This window comes from Simochromis diagramma, unplaced genomic scaffold (assembly GCF_900408965.1).
Source record: "Simochromis diagramma unplaced genomic scaffold, fSimDia1.1 OVJJ01000402.1, whole genome shotgun sequence".
Taxonomy (NCBI): Eukaryota; Metazoa; Chordata; class Actinopteri; order Cichliformes; family Cichlidae; genus Simochromis; species Simochromis diagramma.
Genome location: NW_024386972.1, coordinates 681319 through 699095, shown reverse-complemented (window position 1 = coordinate 699095; position 17777 = coordinate 681319). Strand labels below are relative to the sequence as shown.

The 17777-nt window shown below is 39.3% G+C and overlaps 1 protein-coding gene across 1 annotated transcript in view; it reads right to left on the bottom strand.

Annotated features, from left to right (window-relative positions):
- Positions 1-11668, bottom strand: part of LOC120738147 (leucine-rich repeat-containing protein 51-like) — a 120173-nt gene extending 108505 nt beyond the window's left edge. Inside the window, exons 1-2 of the mRNA XM_040039235.1 lie at positions 11000-11668; positions 10735-10794 (exon numbers count right to left, since the gene is read on the bottom strand). Of these exons, the coding sequence (XP_039895169.1) occupies positions 10735-10762 (28 nt within the window). The 5' untranslated portion in view covers positions 10763-10794; positions 11000-11668. The remainder of the gene's footprint in view (positions 1-10734; positions 10795-10999) is intronic.
- Between the last annotated feature and the right edge of the window lie 6109 nt (positions 11669-17777).

Here is a 17777-nt window from a genome sequence, read left to right as displayed (position 1 = left end):
TTTTCTTCTATTGTGATCCCACGAATCGCAGTCTGTTTATACAGTGAAAACAAATCTCCCTACCGTTCACTTCCCTCCTGCCCAACCCCGTGACAGATGAGAAATTGAACAATTGATATTTCTGACAGGAACACAATTAAATCCTGTGGCCACTGTCAAAAAAAAAAAGCTACACATGAAGAACGGGAATGTGTGTTTGTTTATGTCCATGAGATTCAGCCACAAATCTATATACATGGGGTTTTGGTGCAACTGTGTGCAGTCAGTCAACATTTAGGCATTTGTCTATGTAGCGAGTCCAATCACATGATAACTTACATTGTATCTATCCAAACATATTCAGCACTACTACGCTTGTATTTTATTATGGCAGACACGGACAAAGAAATAAAGCATGACATAAACATAAGCTGAGAAAAGAGTGTGCAGAAAAAAGCAAAGACGGAGTGGGACAGGCGAGCTGAGAGAGGGGGAAATAGTAAGTGAAAGAAAAGAGACGGAGACCAGAGACAAGCTGCCCCCATGGCACTATGTGACAAGGACATTATGTAGATTGAAATGCTTCATGCAGGTTGAAATCAGCATAAAATGGTGCAGCAATTTTCTTTTTAAACCGGCGCCATGGCTTAACAGTCAAATTATACATAGACTCCATGTTAAGAATGAGCCGAATGCAAATACGAGCTTCGCATCTGAACTTGGGAGACCTGCAAACGTACGTAGTGTCAGCACCTCAGAAAGAACAAAAAAGAAAAGGAAAAAAAAAATGGACAAAGATTTAAATCTTGGAAAAAAATTCTCTTGTTTTAAAACAAAGAAACAAACAGTAAATTAGTAAAGTTATATTAATATTAAACTTGGGGAATATTTGTTGCTTAACTGAACATCATCGTCCTCCTGTGAATCACTGATGATCCACCCTCTACAATGCACAATGTGTGGCCCTTCCAAAATTAAGAGACACTTACACGTTAACACACAACAACAAGTGATTTAGCATAGCATAATTAAGTAGAGTTATATCAGCCAAACAGCTTAAACAGTGTTAAGTTATAAAATGTATGCGGTGCTTATACGTTTTAGGTCTACCAACTCATCCCATCCATTTTTACATGTTTAAGACGGCTAATCCATCTCTTTTACTCTTCTCACCATGCTCTCTCTACACAATGGCAACGTTTTTCACAGACGAAAATACCCAGTGGAAAAAGAAAGAGGGAGAGGAGACAAATGAGTTACTCTCCAAGAGCGGTCACATTAAGCTGTAATTTAGCAATCAAACCCGCAGTCAGAAACATCCTCCTGTTTTCTGTCATGTAGTGATTATGGATCAGTTTGCGGCACAGGTGTCGGTTATACATTGACACGCCACATGAAACCATAACGAGGCAGATTCAGTTCATTATGAATCTCATAATTATTACAGTCATTTATTGCATCAATATGGAAATGAGCTAAAATTGCATATTTTTGAACAATTTGTCACCAATCGCTTTGACCATTTTCAATCTACAACACCGTCGTCCATTGGCCTAACATCCTAATACTAAGAAGGCATGATGTGAAGTATTCATTGGGATAATGTGTTAGCATGGTAAATACTTAGTTTAAAAAAAAAAAAATCTTAGATATAATGTACATGTATAAAATTTGTAATTTTAGTCAGTAAAGATGTGGCCTAAACAACTTAAGAGAACCATTACGAATACTGACAATACTAGATATACTATGCAGAGTATATTTGGGCATTTTATACAAATGGGTGGCAACCAGCTTAACACAAAACTTTTACTATAATGTATTGTCTATGTTGCATTTTCTTTGTTTGACCATGTTTTTGCATTTATATCTATTGGACATTCGACAGGACACTAAACGCACAGTACTCGTGCATTACCGTAACACGTAAGGAATAACAGAGAAGCTCAAGTGAATGGCAAGACTGTCGCAGAAAAAAATCCATTAACATTTATGTTGCCAGGGATTATGTAGGAATGCACAGATTGTATTATTTTAAGCAAAAATGCTCAAAATAACAATTTTGGTGTTAACTGATTATAAACAATCCCCTCCTAAGCATAAGAAATGATTTTTTTTTTTTTTTTTTTTAAATACAAGTCATCTTTTCATCACTATATCTTTGAACATCAAGCCAGAACAAAATTGACGTGGCACATCACAGACATCAGAAAATGTTATTTTATTTGCCAATAGGCCGATTAGTCAACAGGGTGAATCCTGGCCAAAACTGATGTTCAGCCATGACGATCCCGTGAATCAACCCCTCATTAAAAGAAAAATGCACATCAGAGTTTAGTGATGAAATAAATGGTCACACAGGTCAACAAAAACCAAATGTGGTCAGATAAGTCATCATCGAGAAGTGGGAGAGTGCATGTATGGCACACAGCAAGAGAACCGTAAAGGCCAGAATGCTTGACCCACAGAGCTGGAGAGCCCGGTTGCTCCGTCACGCTGGGGGAAGCATTTTGCTGTGATGGTTTGGCTGCCCGTAACCTCTTAAAGCAAGAGTCATTGCAAATCAATACAAAGCTGCTTTGAGTGATCACCCACAACTATGATAAAATATTTCTATTCTGGTCAGGTCTCCTTCAGGATGACGATACCCAACATCACTAGAGCCTGAGGGTCACCAACTGGTTTGATTAGTGTGAAAATAATGTGAATACATTTTGGTCATCGCAGACACCAGTCAACTAACTAAACATCTAAAGGAAATTTTGGTAAATGGCCTGTATTTGTATCGCACTTTTACTAGTCCCACCTAGGGACCCCAAAGCGCTTTACACACCCAGTCATCCACCCATTCACACACACATTCACACACTGATGGAGGCAAGCTACAGTTGTAGCCACAGCTGCCCTGGGGCAGACTGACAGAAGCGAGGCTGCCATATCGCGCCATCGGCCCTTCTGGCCAACACCAGTAGGCGGTAGGTGAAGTGTCCTGCCCAAGGACACAACGACCGAGACTGTCCAAGCCGGGGCTCGAACCGGCAACCTTCCAATTACAAGGCGAACTCCCAACTCTTGAGCCACGATCGCCCCACAAATTTTGGAACAACAAGCTAAACAATCCAAGAACTAGACACTACTAGACACTATAATGTAGTATACTTTGGAGATAACTAGTTGATTTCACAAGATACAAGAGTATTTTGAATTTTTGAAGAGTATTTCAAGAAGCAGTTGCAATTTAGTGACCTTCGGGCCCTAGTGATGTTAGGTATCGTCATCCTGAAAGAGACCTGACCAGAATAGAAATATTTTATCCTAGTTAGGATGTTCGCTCAAAGCAGCTTTGTATTGATTTGCACCCAGTTATGATAAGGTCAGAAAACCGTGTGACGTTACAGTATTCCAGTTCATAAAAATGTCTAAAATGAGACAGTAACAACACAGGAAACAGGAGAGATTCTGTAATTACTGAGTTTCAGTGCCCTACTGTGCAGCCAAACTATTTCTGGGACCCCAATCTCATAATCCTCTGCCCGCTAACAAAGCATTTTCAAACTCATTTCCTGAGAGCATCGCGTCAGCCATAAAACCACAAATGGAGCAGTAAATAGCCTAATAATACCCAACAGTTTCTTTTTACAGCTGACTTTGTATCCAGTAGCAGACAGCTTAACTTGACTCTGCGATTTGGGAAAAAATCCAACCAGTTAAAAGCAAATGAGCAGGTAAGTTGTGGAAGAGTTGGTTTTGAAACACTTCTTTTAAAAAAAGTGAAGGATAGGAAAGCAAGCAGTCAATATTTAGATAAACTGGATAATGACAATAATCTGTAATCTTGTAATCTGGCCTCTGTATGATAAAGATAAAATTGAAGGACAAACTTTCAGCTTTAATAAAAGTATTACATTAACCGTTTAGGAATTACAGACATTTTTATACAAAGTTCCAGAGGCTCAAAAGCAATTGGACAATTGACAGAGCAGCAGCTGGATGGGCAGATAAAGCTTTGTCCTCTCATTACTTCATTATAAGTTAAATAGATCTGGAGGTGATTTCAAGTATTGAACTTGCTTTTTTTCACAGAAAGTTTCAACTTGAGGTCCTTGAGGGAAAAGAAAAAAAAGAAAAAATAATCTGTTGTTAGATCAAGAATATGTTGCATTCTTAGACAACAGGAATGAACTGGGCAAGGCAAAGCAACACCAAAAGGCCCGAAAGACTGCAGATATGAAATGCATGATGACAGAATTATTTCCATGGTTGAGAAAACCATCTTCCCTACATCTAAGTCACAGGTGTCGAACTCCAGGCCTGGAGGGCCGGCGTCCTGCAGGTTTTAGATGTGTCCTTGATCCAACACAGCTGATTTAAATTGCTAAATTACCTCCTCAACATGTCTTGAAGTTCTCCAGAGGCCTGGTAATAAACTAATCATTTGATTCAGGTGTGTTGACCCAGGGTGAGATCTAAAACCTGCAGGACACTGGCCCTCGAGGCCTGGAGTTTGACACCCCTGATCTAAGTAAACCCTCTGGTGGATGCAGTCAAGAGGCCTTCATGAATGCACCTTGTTGTAAACAGAGGATTTACAAAAACCCTCTGTAGCTCAGGAGGTAGAGCAGGTCACCTACTGGTCGGAAGGTTGGTTAGATCCCTGGCTCTGCATGTCAAGTATCCTTGGGCAAGATACTAACCCCAACTTGCTCTCCGATGCGTCCATCGGAGTATGAATGTGTGTGAATGTACTTAGAAAGCACTGAGTGTAGATAAAGTGCTTGTGAGAATGGGTGTGATTGGGTGAATGTGGCATGTTGTATAGAGTGCTTTGAGTACTCAGGGAGAGTAGAAAAGTGCTATATAAAAGAATCAGTCCATTTACAAAAAGGTGCAAACCACTGGTTACACACAGAACAGGACATTTGAATTTGACTTAGGCCAGAAAACATCTAAAAGATCCTGCACAGTTTCTTGGAAAAGGATGGAAAGAGGATACTTTCCTCTTCTTAATAAAAAGAGGAAAATATTCACAGGGAAACTTAACTACTCGTGTTTCAAATTACACCAAATTGTCTGTTGAACATGGTAGAGGGGAATTGGCATGTCTGACTGCCACTGGAACCAGGTCACTAGAGTTAAATGATGATGTGTTGATGGAAGTAGCAGGATGAATTCTGAAATGTACAGGGCTATGCTCTCTCCTCAGATTCAGTCAAATGCTACAAAACTGATCAGTGCAAATGGCTATAAACCCAAAGCACAATTCAGAAGCAACCCAAGATATTCTCAAGACAAAGGAATAAGATGTCCCTTCAAATGGCTCCATCAAAGCAGTAAAACATCTTAAGGGAGCCAACAGAATATTTGGTGATGTCCATGGGCTCTAGAGGTCAGGTTGTCAAGGACAGCAAATGGGAAAATGGGAAGGCTGTAAAAGTTTAAACAGTCAATGGTGTAAATTGTTTCTGAACTGCTTGAACTAAAGTTGATATTCTTTACTTCAGTCGCATCTCAATTGTTTGATTAAAAACTATGGTTGTGTGCAGAACTAAAATTAGAAACAAATCTGTCCGCTACAGCCCTAGCAGGTCTGTCTATTGTGTGGGTGTATCAAGAGCTCAGCTGCCACCCATTTCTTATGAGGAGCCAGTGCACAGCTAGCCTCATTCAGCAATCAGCCACCTGGCAGTATGTACGCTAGTGAAGAGCTTCTCAGTTGGTGAGTGAACTAGCTGATCCACAATCAGTCCGGGTTGTGCTGCTTAACAGGAGAATGCATATGTTTCTGTTATCCGTGACCACTACTACAATCCCATGTGATAAAACACATTGAGCTGCCATCATCTTTGGCAAAGTTTATTAAAAGAATCACTGTCGGTATTAAATACGACTTATAGGGTAAAAATAAACAACTGTATTGGAAACTTCATTGTGGGAGGGCTAAAAGGACAAGTTTGCATCCTTTAATGTTAAAAACACTTTATTTTTTCATATTGTATATTGCTACAGGATATCCTTCACTAACAATAAGCCAAAACTGCACAAAAGCCAAGAAGAGGCGCAAGTTAGACAATGGACTAAAAGGCTGGTTTATATTTGTGTCACCGTTTCATGCCTGTACATTTGTCTGACAACAAAAACAGGAATGTATGCGATTACGAATAACTTCATATTATGAAATTCAATTCAATTTTGTTTATATAGCACCAAACAAAACAATCACCTCAAGGCGCTTTATATTGTAAGATAAAAACCCTACAATAACAAAGAGAAAATCCCAACAACTAAACAACCCCTTTTAAGCAAGCATTTGGTGACAGTGGGAAGGAAAAATTCTCTCCCACTTCCCATCCCCCCCCCACACACACACACACACACTTTTAACAGGAAGAAACACCCTGCAGAGCCAGGCTGATGCAGGGGCAGCGATCTGCTGCGACCGGTTGGCAGTGATGGATATAAATGAAGCTTTTACATAAGTTCAATAAGATCTGTATTCAGTCATCAGTCTGCTTTCCCAGGCATTTGGCTTCTACTCAGTTCTTTTACATCCCTTCCACTTTCCCATGCAGTAAAAGTCAGTGCTGACATCATTGCTACAGTATAGTCCAATCATCATCCTGGATGCCTTCTTCAAGCCAATCAACCTCCACTATGCCTACTTTAAACTTCCCTGCTCATCTTCCATTCTCCCTAAACAGCAGACTCCTGCATTCAGCTCACCTACTCCCAAGTCACTACAGCCAAGCCTCCATCTTATCTTCATCATCTAGACTCTGAGCGGTCCTACCCTAATTCTTATCGCTGCTGGGATTTCATTCTGTTGTGATGGGCCATCGAAGGGTAATTACCAAATACCATAATTGAATTTTGTATATCGATAAATCATGTTAAATAGCTTATTGAAATACCACTGATGTAAGCAAAGACATTAGGCGAGAAACAAACAACAGTGTGGTTTGCCAGTGGGCAGAATATGGGCCCTGTGCTATTGCTAAAACATGGGGGTTGACACAATGTAAAGTCATGCCAGTGAATGTTGGCGGCCTAACAAAAACCACCAGGAAAGTTTGGTCTATAACAGAGTGTTCATCGGTGTTCACGCTGACCGCTGGAAGTCTTAGGCGTCGTGCTTAAGTTTATGTGCTGCTTGTTCCAACTGCTGTGTGTTTGATTAAACAGATTCAATGTGTGCTCGACAAGATTTAGGTCTCTTCAACTTCTGATCACGTGTTGCTGCTCTATAACTGAATGATTTATGTACTTGCGTTCAGACCGAATTATGAGGAGCTCAAAACATACATGCATGTGCAAAATCCCATAAATATACACAACAAAACCATTTTGAACCACCACAAACCCACTCTGCACACAGTGATCCCCTTAGAGTGAGCGTTTTAGTGAAAAATACCCAAATTTTCTTTGACTTTATTACTAAATAAATTCCACTTCTAAATCCTGGAATCTTCACTGTTTATTTATTATGTATATATGTAAAAGCACACATTACAGCGCAACATGATAGATTAATTATGCATTATTTTCTAATCCATATTTATGCATCATTTCACTCTAAGAGAATCTGCAACTCTTTTGCATTTTCTTCCCCTTTTGGAAAACTTGAACTGAATTTATCTGAAGTGTGTGCCCATCGTGATTTTTGTTTACTAGAATCCTCTTTTTTTCTCTTATTAATACTAAAATGATATCCACGAGGAGTCTGGATTTTTAAAAAAAGATTCCCCAGTATGCCAAATGCCAGACCGGGGTAATGATAATGAATAGTGAAATCTACAAGAAATTACAGCAAATATCAAAAATGGGAATCTATTCTCATATGCTAAACACCATTGGAGGGTTTAACCTTCAGTAGTGCTTTTACATCCTTTTCTACTGTATATGTACACACTATATTTAGCTTGGGAACTATCATGCAGTTGCTTTCACCAAAATATGTTATATACCAGCTATGTCAGTGATGAAAAAACTCAGACTTTAGGCAATGCTTCATAGGCAATGATAAGTAGTAATAAATTGAACGATTTTACACCACATTTATCCAGGTCCAATGGTTTTAATGGCTCGCAAAGAGTCACTCTAGTTTCAAAAAGACATCAGGGTTATATAAGTGAACGGGTAAACAGCCCTTGGCTCCTTCGTCTTAAACTTCCTGAACAAGTTTAAGATGAAGGAGGCTTTCTAAAGGTCTTTTGTTCTAAATTCTTTTGTTGAAACTATGAAAAATTCCTCTGATACATTTTTCCACCATCAAGGTGAGCATTTAACCACAATCCTGGCATTTTCAGTATGGTGCATCAGAAATGGTCTCAGTGAAAAGGTGCTTGTCAAGAAGCCATTCTGAAAGAAGATGAAAAGATTGAGCTATGCCAAATTCCACAAGAACATTGGCAATCAGTGGCTGCAGGTTTTAGGGAGTGCTGATTTGAAATGTGAAATTTCTGGTTTAAAATGTTACTGTGCACAGAATAGATTAAGACAGTCAAGACAGCAGTAATTGTCTACAGTCGTCTGGAAGCTCTGTCATAGTTTTGGTCTGCATTTCAGCCAGTGGTGTTGGGAGCTTGTCAAAAATGGAGGAATTAAGAACATAGGAAAGCAGTCATACTTGGATTGACCATGCAGTATCATCTAGAAGGCATCTGATTGGTAATCCCACACTTCCAATACAATAAATACATACATGTATAGAAAAACCACACAAACACTTTGGTTTCCAGAGCCTGGACCTTAATATTACTGAAGCAGTGTGGGTTCATCTTGATAGAGAACAGAACAAAAGGCAGCCACCATCAAAAGAGCTTTGAATGTCTTTCAAGAAGCCTGGAGAACTATTCCTGATGATTATTTAAAGAAACTACAACGAATCCTCCCTAATCCTCCCACTTTAGGCTATAGTGAAAAAAATGCCCATACCAAATGTTCACTTTCAAGCTCATTAGAGTTGCACAAAGCTTTTTGTTTTATACACTGCATTTGTGAATAACTCAGAAAATCTCTACACTTATTTCTCGGTTTCGCAACAAAACAAAACAATGAAGGGTGATTCGGGAGTTTTAATACTGTAGAATGCAGTTGGGTAAATCTACAAAGAGCAAACTCAGAACAAAAGACAAATCTTGCAGAGCTCATAATACAAATAAACTGAGTGAGGCGTGTCTCCTTAATGAAGCACTTGCCTGCAGAATCCCACTTTAACCTCCGCTTGAATTTACAGCAAGCTAGGAAATTGAATAATAAAAAAATAAATATACTTAAAATGAAATGTCAGTGAATTTTCATGCAAGTTTTGTGCATCCTAGATCAGCTTTGAGGTAATTGCTCTTGCTCCTACCTGCACGCCCTGTCTGGCTTGGCTTTATAAAGTTGCCAAATATCAAAGACCTTATAACTACAAAGCCTTGCACCTGAACAACCAAAGCTTTTCACACTTTTCCACTTGATTTCCTCAGACTGTAGGCATCCACTGACTAGATTCACATTAGTGGATTTCAAAGACTCAATCAAAAAAAAAATTATTAATAAAACACACCCCTACACATGACTTCACCTGCACGTGCAGGCAAGACGTATACACTGTACACATGTGCGGTCACAGGCACACACAGTCAATCCGAGAAAAGAAGCAAAGTAGGGAGATCATTTAATTCACATCATATGCAATCAGAAGCAATTAGCTCAACACCCTCGCTCATACCACCTCGTCAGACATTGCACCGGGTCTAAGCCAGCATCAAGCAAACTAAAGCTCTCAGAAATTTGGAAGACCTCCTCAAGAGACGCAGTGGGATTTTCATTCATACAAGCATGTGCGAATTTATGACATCCTAATTCACAAAATTGCAGCATGACATCATACTTATATCAACCAACAGTTTAATGAGGTATATATGTCTATTGCTCTATACTTTATAATATGTATCTGTAATGCAGCAGAGCATGCACAGAAACTGCCTGGCATTATCTGACATTCAAAGAAAAGGAAAACATAGTGCTGCATGTAGTGAGTCATCAGTACTACAGTGTGCTGAACTGCTCTGCCTCAGGCCAACCAAGGTTTACAAGTCACCTCACTATTGGCCTTTTGCCATATAAAAACTGTATCATACTGCACAAAGATGATATAGAACGGTAGCTCTGCTTTCTTCCTGCAGGTTGACTTTAGAGGTTAAAAGATCATCTCCAAATCGTTTTACCTGGAAAGTTTATTCTTTAACTTGTCAACAGATGTATCCCCAGTGACAACTGAGCAAACATTGTGCACAGAGAATGTGTAATGTAGTTGAAAGACCAGAAAAATGCCAGAAAGTGGATCCTGAGTTTGTCATTCTAGCCATTTCGTCAGTCTATTTTCAACTTAATTGCGATGATTACAGATGCTAAAATTGCTATGAATTTAAGAAAATGAAAAGCTGAAACGGTTACTCAGCGGAGCTTTTTGTTGATTCACACAAAACTATTTGTCAGCTTTTTCAACAAGCAATTATTGCAGTCACTGTTTAAGCAGAAATGCCAAAAATTCTCTTTCTGAGTTGAACGTAAGCATTTAGTGATTTTTGAGGGGTTTGCAGAAAACCTTGCACCTTGGGGCTAGCAAGGTAATGATCTCATCTCAAGAAATCATAGTTCAATATTTGAGCTAGTTTTCAGGGAAGTTGTACAGTTTGCATGATTAAATAAATCTTCATGAAGTAAAAGCTTTTCTACTTCACACGAACAAAGCAAGAAGGAAGCACTTACTGGTTGTAGTATGCATCTGTGGGGACATCTCCCTTGAAGAACAGTGAGCAGACTAACGTCCTTAAAGAAGTGGTAAAGGATTGGATATCAGAACTTTCAGAAAACTTGAGAAGGTAAGAAAAAAAGAGACAAATTCTGCTTTTTCAACTGATTTGATACATTTGACAGATCAATCACTTACACATCATTTAAAACAGGAAATAATCTTTATTTTTGGCATCATCTTATCAATTTAAAGGAAATTTTGATTGGACAATGTACTTGCCATAGAATAATGACTCCATGGTTTCTCATAAGCTTCACTTTCACTATGCAGTTCTCTCTGTCATCACAATGAAATCTCTGAGCAAAACAAAGGTTACACTCCACAATAACAGGAGGGACAAGTGCCGTTTCTCTCAGTGTCAAGGTTTGCTGTGTAGCAGGCAGGAGGGAGGGAGGACCCAATTGCAGGACTCGAACACGGAAAGGTATGGCAGCTTTATTGCTGGGAAAAACACTCCATCAAATAAACTCATGCAAAACAAACAAACAAAAACCTGAACATGGAGACTAAGAATTAACACTGCAAAACAGGAGGCAAAGAGACAACACACAGCATGGAGCAGATACAACACAACAGCTGCAAAAGAAAAACACAGGACTTAAACACAAGCCGGACAACGAGAGGATGGTGAACAGGTGGTAACACAGCTTGGGGCAAATCAGACCTAACGAGATAAGAGGAAGCAAAACTCGATACACTGCACACAGGACACGGACTATCAAAATAAAACACGAGACAAACACAAAGACGCAGACAAGACATTGAGACAGAAACATGACTTACTGGAGAGACAGAGGGAATATGGAGACAAGAGCGACGAGACAAGGAACAGAACGTCCAAAATCCTAGGACTGAAAATAGAACACATGAATTACAATAATCAAAGAATATAACTAAAACATGCACAAAACACCTGGTCACAGAGCCAGTACCATGACACTCTGAGTACCTTATGGCCTGTGTTCCCACATAGTTGTAATCCCGGGCACCGGTCAAATTGAGCAACTGTGTAAACTGTACCAGGCAAAGTAAAGGAGAGACCTGCTGCTTAGAGAGGCAAAAGTGTACAGATAGAACCTTTTAGAAACTGAAAGTAAACCTTGGATGGGCATTCAATTGACGGAGAAAGTTTTAAGACTTGAGAGGTTTCAAAAGCAACATTTAGCTGGCATTACTTTAACTCGATCAGTATCAAAACCTGCGATTTGGTCTGTGCAATAGCAGCGCTGGGGAGGGGATGAGTGTGGGGCGCTATGATGTGATAGGATTGTCAGAGGAGATATATCATTTTCATGTCAAAGACTCTCTTTGGGGGGGGGGGGAGGGGGTGGCTGTGTGTGGCACTGGTCCAGTTTATAGCCAACTTTATCTATAAGCATTAGAGGTGAACCTCCAGCCCTGTCGCATTCTGCCTCCTTATAAAATCATGTTTTTACTGCATATTCATCATTATTATTCATGGATTTTTTACCAGCAATACTGCATTCACTTAATTTACTCTGCAATCTTTCATGCCGAGTCAAAAGCTTTTTGTACATCGACAAGGCGGTATATTTCTAAACCCTGCTTTCTCAATCTTTCTTTTAGACACACACAAATATACACACAATGCTGGGTCAGACTGAATATCTTTAATCATTTATGAGTCTCCAGCTCTGCTAATGCAAGCCGCACACCAATACTCACTTAATAATTAAAGCCTCGAATTGATTGTTGCATTACGAGGCTTGTGTAAAGGGACATTCGTCAGCACTGCTGATGATAATAACACGGCTGATTCCATCCTATAAAACTAGTCTTAATTCACAGAGTGAGCAGAGACTGAGGAGAGCAGAAGAAATAAAAGAACACAGGGAGGCTTTTGGATGACAGACTGAAGCTCAGATGGACTGAAAGGAAGTCCTGAGAGAAACTAGAAGAACAAACTGCTGAAACAAAAGAGTGCAAAGAAAAGAGGCAGTGAACCACATTGACAGACAGATTGAATGAATTAATTAGTGATTACAGAAACAAAACCAGTCTGTCATTGCAAACATTGTTTAGTCAATAATGGTCAACATGGAGAAGGATTTGGCCTACTCCAAATAGGGGATTATCCCACTTACTTTAAAAGTAAGTCAGTTTCCATCATCATAGATCCATTTTTATAACTACTCAACCAGCTTGGAGTTGCACTGGTGGTGGAGTACACCCTGGGCAGGTGACAAGTCTGTTACAGGGCTAAACCAACAACCAGTTTAGGTTCACCAGTTCACCCACGTCCAGGTCTTTGAACAAGGAATTACAAATTAAAAACATACAAGAAAAAGTTAACTGCATTTTGTCATGTAAGCACAGTCAATACAACCTGCTAAAGTTCAAATCAAGCATCAGAATGGGGAAGAAAGGTCATTTAAGTGACTTTGAATGTAACATCATTGCTCAGGCCAGATGTGTTCATCAGAATATTTCAGAAACTGCTGGTTTACTAGGATTTCTATTTGGGTGTCCTGAGTATGGCCTCCACAGTCACTAGATCCTTATCCAACGGATGTGGAGGAACATTTGCATCATGGAAGTCCAGCCAATCTGAGGAAATTGAATGATACGATCTTGTCTCAAGCAAAATCTCTCAGGATGCTTCAAGCACTTTGTTGAATTTATACAGCTAAGATTTATTTAAGGCAGTTTTGAAGACCAGAGTCCAACCTGGTACTAGCAAAGCAGTCTACCAAATAAAGTGACTGGTGAGTTGGCGAATAGAAATGCTGTCATAGGTTGATAATCTAATGCAATATTATTTTCTCCTTTTTTTAGGCAAGTCAAACATGTCTTTGTTTTATTAGCGTATTTTTCAAATTACAAAAGCCAATGGCTTTTTCACTGAAGGCCTTCCATATTTCAGCAAGATAATGCTAAATCACATCCTGCATTTATTACAACAGGATAGCTTCATAGCTTCGAAGGGTGCTGAACTAACCAGACCTTTAACTTATCAAAAACATTTCGAGCATAAGAATTTTCATTTGAATAGTAAGATAAAACCAAAAGGACTGTAGCAAAAATAACACTACTTTTTTCAGTGTTAGTTTCTATTATTTTAGCTTTCCAGGTCTAGTTTAGGGGATAAGCCTGATTCTGACAACTAATTCTGTGGTTGGTTGATGGTCTTCTTCCTTATTTGTTTTATCCATGGCTCCCCTTTTGCTTCTGTTTGTCCTTTACAGGAATTTATATTTCCATTATTGTGGCATCTTAGATGTTGGGTTCCTTTAAGCCATAAATTTAAGGACCAAAACGATACTATTATTTTGAAGAGGAGAAGCTGTTGAATAGACGTCTGGACCCTGATAGTACACTGGGATGAGAGGCATGTATTATCTTATAATAGAGTGAACCACACAAGTTGTGGTTGAAGTTGTGAATGATTACAAAGACTTAAATGTATGAATGCTCTCGAAGCTTCATACCAGGTAACTGCAGCATGAAAAGCTGAGTAGTTTGCAGTTTTACAAAGTTTCCTTTTTTTGTTGAACCGCAAATATTGATGGAAACTGGTAGTTGACAGATCAGTGCTGTGATATTTGATTTTGATCATTTCGCCCTAGTGAAATGTCCCTCACATTTCTAAACCTATAAACCCATGACCCATAACTATTTCAATGTGTAACTGGAATTAAAAGTTAAAATGAGACCAGTGATCAGGAAGATAACCAATCTAAAGTACGATGAAGTTCACAAACGCTTTGGAATTACAATAGTTTCCAACTATATTACTAATAAATGTGATCTGACCTCCATCTAAGTGACAGTTATTCACAAACACGATTTGACTGCACAAATAACACTTTATGCATGTCTTTCTGTAGTAGTGATGAGTATTTGACAACTAACAGGTGTTATAAACAGTGTTGGGTAAGTTACTTTAAATTAGTAATTTAGTTACATTACTAGTTACTTCTATCAAAAGTAACTCAGTTACTTCAAGTTACTCGTTACTTTCAGAGTAACTAGTTACTAGGGAAAGTAACTTTGGTTTTACTCAGAATTCGCTTGTTAACGTGTTGCTTCCGTAACTGGATACCCAGCAAGATTGCCAGTCTTCTAGCTTGCTTACTTGCCACAGTGCACTGTGCCACCTACCAATAGAAAGGAAAAAATAATGTGCACATTTCCACGAGAGAAATCCCACGCCTGATTCTATCCTAGCCTGCTTTTTACATCCAACACAAAAACTGTAGTCGTGGTGCTTTCGATTGTACTCAGAACTTGGAAATTCTGCCTTCTGAATAGGAAGATGTAGGTAACACCAGACTGAAGATGAGCTGCATACAGAGCTGGACTGGGACAAAAAAATCGTCCCGGGCATTTTGACTAAAGACCGGCCCACCATTATAGGAAAAATCATAAAGCCTTTGAATGAAAACAAACGCTGTTGTGACAGTGATGTACACTGTTCTGATGGTATATATGTATCAATCTATCAATTGTTTGTTGCAAGACTCAGGTAATTATTTTTTTAAAAGTGAGACATTTTAAATGAGAATAAGAAAGTATTTCCTTGTGCCCCCCTCTCCCTTTTAATGCCCTACATGGACCCCTGGCAACACTTTGCTAGACCCGCCCCTGCACAGTTACCAGCTGTCAGCTACTTAGAAAAGGATCCTGGTGTTATTTGTCTCTCAGAAACAGTTCATAACTTCAACTCATTCATGTCACCTGTTTCTCCATCACCTGTTCAGCTCTGATGATTCCGTAAGGACATCTCCTGGTTTCATCTTCATGTTTCCCTCTCACCACATAACCAAACCGATATCATGACCAGCAGCTTTACAGCTGTGGCTCCAGCCAACATCAGCTGATACTAGAGATTAATATTAAATAAATTCTGACAACAGCTGATCAAGCTTAAAAGTGCTGCTGTTGTTTAACGCGACATCCGCTGGTTTCCTCTTTCGGCGCAAAGTGGGCGATAAACAAACAAGAGAGAAAAGCTGATCAGCTGATCATTGATCAGTTTCATGATTGAAGTAGAAACGGGAGAGGGAGGGGGAGAGAATGAGAGGAGAAGAGGCAGCTGTGCAGCGTAAACACAGAATAACTCCAGCTTTGTGTCTTTTCATTGTAGCTGAAGTCCGGGACAAACTGTTCCTTTTCACCTCAATACGAAACACATGATATTTTCTCTGAATACGAGACGATTCCGTTTTTTAGGGGACGGTTGGCAACTCTAATAATTAACCTTATGAACAAAATAAAGTTCAACATCAGTAACATAGCACCCACCCAGCTGTATAGAAACTCCGTCATGCTAGCTAGCACGCAGTACAAAAAAGTCAGCATAACGAAAATAAACTCCACCTAAACTTGGTTCATATCTGACCCAGATACACTCCAGGTCATAACTTCTTACCTGAAGTTCAGTTCACCTGACACTCGGACCAGCGGCCGCTTCGGGTCTCTCCTCCTGCCTCCCTTTTCCTTCATCCACCTGCTGGCTTCCACCACTTGCTAATGTTATTGAATCTGTGGAAGCTCCGCGATAGCCACCACACGAAGTAACGAATAACGAGCCTATCTAAATCCCAGTAACGAGTAACGCGTTCCTGGTTTTGGCACAATAACTAGTTACCGTGCTCGTTACCACAATAATAACGTAGTTACTGTAACGCGTTACTGTAACGTGTTACTTAATAACGCGTTAGTCCCAACACTGGTTATAAATGAGAGAAAAAACACTTGAAATTTATGGAAAGGCAGTGCTTGTATGAAAATACTCCACACTTAACTGAAAACTAATGCTTTAAAACAGATCCCAAGTGTTCTGTTATCACCAAAAGTTGTAAAATGTATCACTAAAATATCATTCTCAGTCAGTTTGTTATTCATTATGTGTTTACAGCACCCTCTGTGGTTGCTCCAAGTAATGCACTTTAGAAACGGCTTTGTTTTGAAAAAAAAAAAACTTTATTGAACAGGAAGTCGGCTAAGTCAAGCAAAGCAAGTGAGCAAAAAGAAGGGAAACATATCGGCACGCAGTTCATGGTGTCCTGTTGGAGAAAATACTGTCTACATCTTCTGTTTATGGTTGTATCGCCGGTATGTACTTAAAGTATAAGTTGTAACTAGTGATGGGCAGATGACGCTTCATGAAGCACTGAAGCTTTTCATCCAATTGGTTCACCCCAGCGCAAAGCTTGTTGAAGCTTCATTTGCTCTAGTAGGACACCTACTGGACGTAAAAATATTAGTTGGCATGAATTTGAAGAGTGTGGCCTTTTGCACACAGCCTGTAAATGTCAACAACAAAAGGAGTGTGTAAAACATGTATATTGTAGTGATGCAGTATACTGTGTATATTTATACTGGCAGTATGGAAAATGATTATTTGGAAATGCTTAAAATGGAAATGATCATTCACTGTGAGGTGAGGTGTGGTTGGGGTGTGGACAGTAGTTGTGCTTTTGTAATGTTGAGGCATGGACAGCTACACACTGAGGCTTTGAGCCTCAGTCCTGCCTGTTCACATTTTATTCTGTAAAAACTAAATTTTCACTGCTTTTATGACCTTTTTAGTGGGGAGAACATAGCTAGGATTTAATGATATAACAAATCTTTTAAATCCTTTGTCCTCCACAATGCTAAATGGCTGGGAGTCCTCAATCACCATGCTAACCAGGTCTTCATCTATTTGAGATTGTTCTCCTGAGGAAAGACAATAAAGACAAACCACAAATATAAATATCACACACGTAACTTATTGCAGCTGTATAATATCATTATATCATTTAGTAACATTACTGCATGCTATATTATCATGGCATTTGATGGCTCACCTGGTCTTGCTCCACAATCGGTGTTCCCCTTATTCTCATGCAAAGCTCTGTAGTGCCTAAGCATGGATGAGGTGTTGTTGTTATAGCCCAGCTCCCTGGCACATAGCAAACACTTCACCTTGTACAAAAGTAAAGACAGCTTAACATAAATTGTATTGCACCATCAGTATTATGAAAATACA